This window comes from Tinamus guttatus, unplaced genomic scaffold, assembly GCF_059628265.1.
Source record: "Tinamus guttatus ecotype Peru unplaced genomic scaffold, ASM5962826v1 Tinamus_guttatus_pri_ptg000213l, whole genome shotgun sequence".
In the NCBI taxonomy this organism is placed as follows: domain Eukaryota; kingdom Metazoa; phylum Chordata; class Aves; order Tinamiformes; family Tinamidae; genus Tinamus; species Tinamus guttatus.
In genome coordinates, this window is record NW_028288747.1 from 1,121,013 (window position 1) to 1,132,336 (window position 11,324).

An 11,324-nucleotide genomic window follows, 5' to 3' on the forward strand; every position below is an offset into this window, starting at 1 on the left:
ATATTTCCTTCAAAAAATGAGTCTTTCAGAGAAAATTCGATCTTACTAGCTAGGTACAAAATGTAGTATTTTTCTTCTTAAATGTTTGAACATCTTGTTACTTGAACAACTGTGTATTTCTCTAGCAAAATCTCTTTTTTCTAGTGTAATCTTCCTGATGTAGAAGAAAGTATGCAACTGGCAGAGAAAAATCAAGCAGATGGAGATCTATTTGAAACTATAAAGTACTATCTATTAAGCACAGAACCAGAAAAGGCTCTTCCCATTGGCATACAGTATGTCAAAGGTAAGGTACCTGCATGAAGAAACTTACCTAAGCATCATGCACTGGTATAGCTTGCCTATTCAGATATTTTTTGTTTATGTTTTTCAACAGAACAACTTTGTGGGTCAAACTGGACTTTGGATTCAGTCTGTCCATATCTTGATCTTCTAAGTTACATACGTACTGAACGATTAGTGTTGCATAAATATAGCGAGTGAGTATCTCTTCCATTCTTAAAAAGGAGTTTCAAAAAAAGGCTTTAAAATAAAGTGCACTAATTGTTAATAGCATTTTTTTTGACTGAGAGTTGTACAAATCGCAGGAAGCAGGCTAACTCTCAGTCTGAAGAAGTGTGTGTGGAATTTTCCTACATGCTTCAAGTTTAGTATAGTAATAATTAAAAAACAAATTTATTGTTTCCATTTTCCTGAGTGATGTTTAAAATGGTTGAAGAGATTTTGTATTTATTGGAAGAATCTCACTTGATCAGCCCTGTTTTTAGTTACCTTAAGAAAAAGAGGAAAGGTGCCGCGTATATCATGTGTATGTGTTTTTTTTTTTTTAATGTCAAAGTATTAAGGAAATTAAGTCTAAAATAGTTGGATTGCTCTGTCTTACCTGTAGAATGGACAGTCAGCCTATATTTGTGGCTGTAAATGGGGTGTGTGTGTGTGTGTGTGAAGAATTTAAAGGAAAAAAAAAACTTGGTTCATATGGACTTTGGGGGGAAATTGAAGAAACTGAAGACCACAGTAATATATGGGACAATTATATTTACACTGAAATTTTTATCACATTAGAAGATCTGAGTGCCCTTTTTTGTGGTTGTCTGCGCTTAAATCATGCTTTGTGTGCTATTTAACATAAAGATTTGAGGTCAACATAAAGCAGGTGGGTGAAGTTTGTCTTTACCCTTACTGCCTCTGTGATAAAATTGTTATCACAATTGTTATGTATATTCCTCACAGCAGCCAAACTAATTTTAAATTGTAGTTTAAGGTTTTTGTAAATGTTTGAAATCCTTATTGTTCATGTTTTAATGCTTCACCCTTTATAGGTTTCGGAATGAGTTGCTGATTTTGTGTGGTTATGTTGGTGCTTTGCTTGCCATCAGAAGACAGTACAATAGCATCGTGCCTGCGCTTTATGAATACACAAGGTAATATAATTGCTGTTTTCAGTAACTCTTAGGAATCTCAATCCCTATTATGGTGTATGCCATACATAATCCCCCTCCCAAAATCTGTAAATTTGAAATTCCAGTTCTACTATAAAATTTTTAGGGTGTACCAGGGTGTACCCATGCCTGTATGTGCAGCTTTCTTTACTTTCTCTGTGCATCATATAAGTTGAAGATTCCTGGGTAGTGCAGCAAGCCCCAAAAATCGCCATTTCAGTCAAACTTGTAGTCTTGTGGAAAATCAAAAAAATTTTAAGTAGATGAGTGTTCAGCATTTTTTTCCTTGTATGGATGTATGTTCAGAGTGATGGCTTTCATTTTGCATCTTGCTCAGGAGTGATAAGTGTTGCCTGAATCCTAACAGGAAGCTTCTGATGCTTAATGAGATAATATTTCTTTTTGTGGGTTTGAATAGTTAGCATTAGTCAATTTATTGAACAGCGTCTTAAACTTATATACAATCCCTTACTATTCTTTTTCAGAGTATAATCACAATTACTTGATTTTTCTTTCTGATCTGGTAAGGCCATTGTCCAGCTGACTGATTTCCTTTTCATTAGTAACTTCTCCCTCATAGGTTGGGACTGTCATTTTTTATGTTTTTGTCACCTATTCCATGAAGTGACAAGGCAAGTCCAAGATGTCACTGATCTCATGATGCAAGTGACTTTGGCAGTGCTCCTGCTGTTCCAGCTCCCCTGGCTGTTCTAACTGAAACCTTGCAGCTTTGCTAACAACATCTGCTAGCTTAGCTCTTCAGGAAGAATAAATGCTGCACATGTGTTATACCTAGTCATTTAGGATGCTTCTGGAATTGTAAGCTTTCCTACAGCTCCTGGTATTTTAAGAGAATTGCCCCCCAAGAATAAGAAAACATCATAAATAAACTTAATATACTGTAGGGCTGGGCTATTTGCCCCTTTTCTTCAGCTTCTCTCCATTAGATGTCAACACAGCGTTCCTCTCCTCCTAGCCATGCCTTCCCTGGAACTTGGGGAGGGGACAGAGAAGGGCAAACAAGACTGGTTTTTCTTTTATTTCGGAACCATTGGGCTTACCTGTCTTTCAGGCTCAATTTGCGATAATCTGTCTGTCAAGCTTTGTTTCCTGGGATTCAGAAAACTGTAATGCTCTGATACATGCTTAACTTAAGCACTTTCTTGAAGACATCCTGACTTGAAACAGAATTCGCTGGATTAGTAACATAACTGTCCCTTCTATTATATTTTGATCTATTGGCACCTCTTTTTACAAGTAATTAGATGAAACAGGACTGTTCGAGAATATGTAGTGAACTATGTCACTCCAACTGATGTGGAAAGAAATGCAGTTAGATATAAAAAGATGGGGTTATTAATTTTTTTAAACTGTCATTGTGAAGAAATAAAAACATAGCATTTTAATATAGATAAACATCAAAGAAAAGAATAGAGATAAAAATAAGCTTAATTAAAAGGTATACTTTTATATCTTGAAATTTAATATTTCCACGGATTAGTATTAATATTTACCAAGAAAGATCAGATGATAAACTTATAAAACTACTTCTGAATATGAATATATTACTATTGTCTGTTTTTCTTTTAGGAACATATTGTTAGAATTATTTTGGACTTTAATTATTTTTACTCCTTTTCAGCCAGCTTTTAAAAAGACGGGAAGTATCTGTACCTTTGAAAATCGAACAGCTCTCTGAGGAGTTAGATGCATGGAGAGCTTGTACTCAGTTAGCCAAGTAAGTTCAAAATATAAAATTATTGGTGAGATTGCTAGCATTTCAATGTTCTAATTGTCAGGACAATATTTTCTTTATAAATTCTGAATATGAATGTGATGCGAGGTCTCCGAGGTTTCATTTCTAAGGCAAATCAATACTAAAGACAAATTAAAACAATTCAGAATGAAGTGTCTCATGTTCACAGGCCTTCTGATGAATTGCCAGCCACGCCACCATCTGAATCCCAGAGAGCAGTGTATTCGGTACTGACCTCACGAATACAAGAAGAGCCTCTGAAAGGAATGGTTGGACCAGACCATGTCACTGGATCAAATCTTCCCAGTCATTCAGATGTTCACATCTCTTGTTTGACAGGACTAAGGATACAGGTATGGCCTGATCTAAGGTTGCCTTAAATCTAAGTTTTGTCCATATCTAAGGTTTGCGAGGCAGTGTCTTCCCTGTTGTGACAGCAACAGAAGACAAAGATCTGCTAATTAAGAAGTGTCACATAAAGAATTGTCCAGTCAAGTAATTGTCTGGTTGCCCAATCCAGAACTTAAACTGTTCTTCCTATGGAAGTTATCTTCTGCCAAGTGTTCTGTTTCAAGTGCGTATAACTTGTTGCCTATTACTTCACTGCAGCTTGGATGAAAATAGGAAATGTGTTATTTCCTCACGTTCTGCTGTTATTGTGTTGTTAGTATTTACTGCTGTGGAAATGCATAAAAGTTGTATTGATTAATTAAAGCCAGATGTTGGAAGCCTAAATGTTCAGATATATTCAGAAACGTGTCACCTGAATATATTGAATGTGAGCCAATTCTTATAACACACATTTGTTGCATGTTGTTATTTTCATAAAGAATTAGCAGGGTCTGAAAACACTGCTCTAGGGCTCCTTTCTAGGATAGTTTGTCGCTGTGGTACTGCCTGTTATGTCTCTTTCTTCTATCCAAAGTAACATGTCAGTCCAAAGAGTAAATAACAAGGTTGTTCTGGCATGAAATAGGATAGTTTTGCATCAGAGTCTGGAGAGCAAAATGTTAGCAAGATCCCTGATAAAACCAAATTCACCGCTAATGTCCAAAAAGCTTGGTGCCACCATTTCTGCATTAAACTAGTGCTCTCTGCTGTGGCTTAAAGGAAATTACTCCACATTGCCAAAAGACTTGCTACTGTTGACAAGAACAACAATTATGGTATCCCTAGCTTACCTACAAAATTATTCTGTCTGGTTTGAGAGAATGTTAGGGAACATTGCTTTAGACACGAGTCAGCTCACAAAATACTTAATATTATATGTATACATATATATCTAAAAGATATAACATGCAAATTATTTGGTCTTTACAGTGTTCAGTGGCCAATTCAGAGAGTATGCCTCAGTAAGGAGGCACATAAGAACTAAAATGCAGCTTTGAGCTAGTATTTTGCCAAATCTAGGAATTGGTAAATAGCTCTTCTCCTATCATATCGATTTAGTACCATTTTTATGCTTCTTATAGTGAACATCTGAAATTATTCTGTAAAATGCGTGTGGACCCCATGTTCTCAAACAGTTTTTGAAGGCACTATGTCCTTTGCTGTAGATGGAGAAACAGGGAGATCTCCACAGGTAATGACAGGCACGGTGATATAAACACAATATTCTGAAGTATAAAAACATGTCATCATGTCATCTCAGACTCTAATGCAGGCTAGATGTAACTACAGAATAGTTGACAAACATATATAAAATGCAACAATTAAAAAAAATCAAGCTAGAAAAACAAGAATTACGAAGCTTGGGGTCTATACATTTTAGAACAGAAACAGTTTGTCTAATAACTTTCCTAAATTAAACATCAGAGCTTTAATTTGACTGGGTATGATTTTTGCATGAGTGCGTATCATAAATACAAACCTTTTTCTCTTGTCCTTCTCAGATAAAACTGTGAAGTAGTCTTTGTGTGTACTTTTTCTTACCTCCTAAATATTTCCACTGCATAGGGTCCAGTGTTCTTCCTTGAAGATGGAAAATCTGCTATTTCACTGAACGACGCTTTGATGTGGGCCAAAGTGAATCCCTTTTCCCCGCTAGGAACAGGAATACGGCTTAACCCGTTCTGATGAGATGTTTTCCTGTCTACTCTGTAGTGCTGAAAGTAACATTCTCTGGGTTTATACTATTTTTAACTTGATTGTCAAAGGATAAAGATGTCAGTTTATTCCTCCTAAAGGACAGTTACTTGGACTTCGCAAATTGTAAAAAGAGAACAAGAAAATTATTTAAATATATATATATATATTTGTTGATAATCCAAAGAAAAAGTTATTTGAGAATCCAAAGAAAAAAAATCCTAACTTAATTGAGAGCCATGTCTTTTTTAATACAAATACTGTTGTTAGCCTGTTCAGGCATTTCAGTTAATTCTGTGTAAACAAATGCCTTGTAAAGAAAGTAGGCAAATATCTGTACATTATTAAACTGCTAGTATAACTGAAACTGTGAAATTCATAAATGCCCTTTAAAGTATGTTAGAATAGGATGATTTATGAGTATCCACTGTAACCTATTTTTAGAATCACTGGAATCCTGCAGGTGAGTTTCATGTTATTTCCACTTTTTAATGAATTATTAGACAGGAATCTGTACCGAAGTCAAGTTCAAGTAGTAGCTAGATTATTTTTTTCATCCATTTTTTTCATAGCAGTATGAAGATGTTTACTAACGGCTTGTTTAGATATGTTTGAATACCTAGATTATAATATTCTATTTTCTCATAAGTTCTTTTTTGTCAACTCTTCCCCTGTAGTTTCACTGGAAGCTAAAATGTATTTATATTTTTTTAAACAAATGATTTGTAAAGAACAAAATATGTATTGAAATTATTTAAATACATTATGTACATCTAAAATATTTGTTTCCTTTTCTATATTAGTTATAAATATGCATATGATATGAAGGACCAGATACACATATTTGGGCATATGTATTTTCATTTACTCATGCTGGGATAAAATGGGAAGAATATTATGGGAACAGGCAGTAAGAATATTTAAATTAAAACTGTTCATAACATGACAATTATAAGATAAATCTTATGATCAGAATTATTTATCTATCCAAAATACCCTTTGGCTATAGTGTTTGCTGGAGCAATTAATAGCACACAAGCAAAGTTTACATGACCTCTGTGACATTTTCTGCTGCTTTAAAATAAAAACGTTACCATCACAATAATTATAAGCATTTCAATTAAAAATGACAAAAAAAATCTAAAAACTCTTATGAAAGTGAAAATAATAAATCTTCTTTTAGTAGATGTAACAATTCTCAGCAGCTGGGTAAGCAGTGTCCTCATTTAACCAACAGAAGAACAGAAAGAAACAAGTATTTGGCCAGGCCAGAAAGCTCGAAGGAAATTGGAACTCAAAAATTCCCTTCTTTTCCGTTTATCTTTAGAAAGTTAAAATTTCATTCTGCCAGGGTTTTAGAGTAGTACTGGAAGAAGAAGAAGAAAAATAAAAACCCACGCAATTTAGCTGTTTTGTAATCCATACAGAAACATTATTTAACAGGTTTTGTTTGAGAAGTGTTTTTCTGTGTTTAATCATGTGGAATCTAGGGAATAAGAGATGCATTTCTGAAATAAAAATTCAGTTTGCAAAATAAATTTTCCAATAGTCAGTATCTGATGGGTTGCTTAAATCAAATTTTTCAGGACATAAAACAAATGAAAGGTCATTTATTTTTCAGGACATAAATCAAATGTTTTTGTATGTGAGAGTTGTAAACACAAAATATAACTACATATAGTATAACTACATCAGTTTGTGGAGCTATGCCTTATTATCAAATTTGAGACAAACCTACTACATCTTTAGATTGAGGATTTTTTTTTATGTTTGAAAGTAAGTCAAAGGGCACTTTTTAGTATTAGAAATCTATTTGGGTAATATTTATTCTGTAGGTTGCATTTTCTTTAAAATAGATTTACCTCGTGGTGGTGAGAACACACAAATGTAAGTGTCAGCTGTTTAAAATTGTGGTTGCAAGTGTCAAAACATAGATGCATTATTTTCAGATAAAATCTCAGATTGTGTGCTAAGGTGTTTTCGGTGTCTGGCACAGCTAGTCAACTATAGATTTTTCCCTTTACCATTAAAGTATCCTTTGCCTTCAAATGATTGTTTGACTCTTCTGTGAAAGTATTTCTCTTTTAATGAAGTTACCTAGCAAGCAGCTTATGCTTTCAAATTACTATAAATCTTAGTATAGCTGAGAGAAGTTTAACATTGTTAGCACTACAACAATAAAATTGTTTAGTTGAACGAATCTGATCACCCTTAACGCCCCATTTTTAAGCTTCTATCTTTAGAGCAGAACCCTTTCCTAGCTAGCTTCTATGAATACAAAAAAAATCATGATATGAAATCTCGCTTCTTGGAATACTAGGAATTTTATAAGACATTTCTATCCAACAAAAGATGTTCTTCAGCAACATGGGTTTAAATTATTAAATACAGAATTACAAGTTTAAGATGACAGTAATCCAAGAAACTGCCCTCATTCTTTGCATGGAAAACAAAACTACCCTGAATATTCTTTGTTCAGTATAGGCATGAATTATTTCTTGAAGCTTAGACATTTATGCAGGAATGATGTTCAGGATCACTTTTGCTGTGAAGAAGACAACAGTGGGAAAAAATAAACCAGTCGTGAAGACTGGGCATACAACCTCCTGTCAGTAGTGTACTTGTCCTTATGTCTTAACCTATCGTGTTAATGAAAATCTCACACGCAATGGTTATACCTCACAGATTCTGCTCTTTTATCAGAAACTCTGTGTTAGAAAATTTACTGATTTAGATACTTAATTTCTTATGAGAGGTGTTTTGCTGAAGAGGAAGCTAGCATTGTTGTACAAACACAAATTATTGTGCTGCAGAGATTATAATGTCTTGTCTTGTTTTCAGTTTATTTCATTCAGAATGGGATTACTGTTAGACACAAACCTAGGTTTAAGCAGTCAACATCACCCTCATCAGAACAGAGTTCTGTTTGAAAGTTCCTCTCCGTTTTCTTTATGAGGTTCAGCTTCTTTCAGTAACCTACTGGACATGTCAAACATCATCACAACAGAAGGTCTGTCGGCCTGTTTTGCCTGCGTTTCTTTAAAAGGAACATCTTCCTGAGGAGCGTCAATGCAAGAGGAATAAAATCAGAAATAGGAGAAGGGTGAGGAAAAAGACATTTGTGAAGATTAAAAGCATTGAAACTCCATAGTTTTCAAAGGGCAGTAGGGTTTTAAGGTGCATCTTGACAGCCATTCTTTAGGTAAGCATTGAAAGAAATCCTCAACTTGAGGACACCATTTAGTCTTATGTATAAAGCAACCTTATCCCCTAAGTGTATGATTATTTTAGCCAATGGCATCCTTAGGGAAAGATGCATAGAAGCAACCTTAAACCTCTTTAGGCAGATTGTTGTGGCTATTGCTGTCTATGCACAAAAAAGGTTGGCATTTATGTGCATTAATCATTCCTAACCATGTAGGACTTGGTGTCTTGCTGCATTATTGGCTGTCCCTATTCATTTCCACTTTTCCCACTTCAAAGGGAGATAGCAGCAGGATCTTGGGAGACATAACACATGAGATCATGAATAAGAAATAAAAAGCTGGGAGTAATTACACAGTATATCTTGGAAGCATGTGTGTTTGAACAACATGAAAACATTTGTAAAGTAAAAATCATTATGTGTTTTTGTCATTTTTGTCAGAATTTAGATTTCTATTTTGTCAGACAATGACACTGCTGGTCTTTGCTAAGGGCAAGCCATACATTCTCCCACAGCTCTCCCTGTGTACCCAAAGCCTTTCTTACTTAAAAGAAAATCCATGGCATGTTTTAATACCTCTGCTACACCAATGCTTCAGCTGAGACTTGTCTCAGAAACTCTGCAGCTTCACTTGGTAAAAGAGGAGTAGCATTTCCGCTGCTCCCGGTTTGCAGTGAATGATTCCATCTATTAGGTCCTCAGCTAAAACACTTCACAATGGGGAAAAAAAGGTTTCAGATTTGAGGAAAAACAAAGTACCGAGTTGCAAGTTGTCGTTCCCCTAATGCCCCATTAGTTCATCCAAGTAGCCTTTCCCTGCTAAGATCTAATTTGTACAAATACAGAGATAAGCCCAGTGTCCCCCAAAGCACCGGTTAGCATGGGCGTACCTGCCTCTCATATTTCATGCTTGTGGAGTGAGAAATCACAATGATTTGTTGTAACATGAGAAACTGGGGCCACGACCTGAAGCCGCCTGCCCCTGGAGCCAACGGAAACAGACACGGAGGAAACACAAGCACAAGGAGAGCGGCAGAACTCCCCGCACACCATGGACGAAGCTGCATTCCCGAGGCACGGGAGTGAAGAGGAGCGGTGCCACTTCACCCCCATGGGCCCAGCCCATTGCCCAGCCTGCGCCAGCGAGCTGCCCTTGGTGAGCCACCCTCCTGTATAGACATGTAATGAAAGCAGTAACAAGCTCACCTCATTTAATTTCAGGCTAAACAGGAATCGTTCCTTGGAAAGACTTCTACCAACCAGTGGCCACAGTGCCAGTGTGTTTTTTAGCACTGCATTGGCCCATGTTTTGGGTATGTGGCATTAGAAGGAACCCATCTGCCAAGCCCGATTCCAGCACGTGGTGTCGCCTCACCAGGCCAACAACGTGCATTCCCTATTTTGTTTGTTCCTGTTACATGGTAACAGGACCAATACCCATCCAACTTGGCTCGGTTTGCTAAAGTGACTCTATCTTCATAGAATTATCTAGTAGTGTAAGATAAAAGCTTACCCTTACAACTGCATGTTACCTGACATTCAAGTCGTAAAAATACTACTGGGAGCTAGCAGCAGACCAGCCTTCTGGTAGAAAAAGAATGCAGGAGAATTAAAGAGAAATTGCACTGAATATGTATAGGCTTCAGAGATAATCTTTTTTGTTCTTTACACAGCCGTAGGGATTGGTGAGGCAGCAGGGACTCTCAAAAAAAAAAAAAAAAAAAAAAAAAAACTCCTAATGTAATTTCTTTGCTTAGTTTCAAAACGGATCTTTTGTAAAATAACCATTGTGAATGAAAATTAATCTTACTTCATGGCTAATGAAAGATCATTCTTGATTTTTCGCAACTGTCTTCCTGAGTGAATTCAAAAAGCACTGTGCATACCCAAAGGTGAGAGGCTTCAGGTAATCTTACTCCAGACACAAACATTTGGCAATGCTGAGGTAATATGCAGTAAAGGTATTGTACATAGAAATACTGTGTCTGGTTGGAACACAGCAACACCAACCTTGTTCACTGTTTACTCTCCTTTCTAGTAAGTATGCACAGCACAGACCATTGAGCAGTTCCTAGGGCTTGTATTAGTCCTTCCTTTATAGGAACTCCAGAAGAGGCCCCCACAGGAGTTTCTGTAGGAAACAAGGAAATCAGGTTTCCTTTAAAGAAGGTAAGTCTCAGACAGCTGTGTTTTATCGTGTAGGTATAAAGTAGCAACTGAGTAAAAGCATTCTTCCATTAAAGCTTCCACTGCATTTCCTCACTGAGCGTAACTACAATAGTAACATAACTGCAAATGTGATCATTGAAAAGGGATGGAAGGAGGTCAATCACAAAGATCAACCAGCAAATCTTCAGATCTCTCCAGCTTTGATTTGCAGGAATTGAGTACCAGTCACAGAGGAGGTAATCTTCTTAATGGAAGACTGAACGAAAAGACAGAGAGAAGCACTGATATATTTTGATGAACTAAACAAATTGCCCTTTTTGACATAACTGTCAATCATCACAATGCTAAGACAGTGAAGCAGGCACCTTTTGAGCCTTCTAATGTCTTTTGCAGGTGTCAGCATATATATATATATATGTATGTATATATACCCAACATGCCTTCGAGAACCTTGCAGTGCTTTTCCTGAGTGACTTGCAGATACTATGCAACTAAATGCAGCTTTTCCTAAGGCAAATAATTATTTCATATGCCCATGAGCTAAGACCCAGAAGTGTTATAAAAAGATAAGGAGAGAGCCCAGAGAATTCTGTGTTACCAGAGGATGTCAGAAAGTCTCTCTACCCTAAGGCTTCGAGAAATACTCCTCTGCCATCCCTACACTGTG

At 36.3% G+C, this 11,324-nt stretch overlaps 1 protein-coding gene across 2 annotated transcripts in view; it reads left to right on the forward strand.

Annotated features, from left to right (window-relative positions):
- The window catches only part of WDR17 (WD repeat domain 17), a 38,265-nt gene extending 32,905 nt beyond the window's left edge, over nucleotides 1-5,360 (forward strand). For both annotated transcript variants that reach the window (XM_010224169.2, XM_088524620.1), the window contains 6 exons: nucleotides 145-286; nucleotides 377-479; nucleotides 1,323-1,424; nucleotides 3,085-3,180; nucleotides 3,368-3,551; nucleotides 5,155-5,360. In XM_010224169.2, the coding sequence (XP_010222471.2) occupies nucleotides 145-286; nucleotides 377-479; nucleotides 1,323-1,424; nucleotides 3,085-3,180; nucleotides 3,368-3,551; nucleotides 5,155-5,274 (747 nt within the window). In that variant the 3' untranslated portion in view covers nucleotides 5,275-5,360. The remainder of the gene's footprint in view (nucleotides 1-144; nucleotides 287-376; nucleotides 480-1,322; nucleotides 1,425-3,084; nucleotides 3,181-3,367; nucleotides 3,552-5,154) is intronic.
- Nucleotides 5,361-11,324: the final 5,964 nt, after the last annotated feature.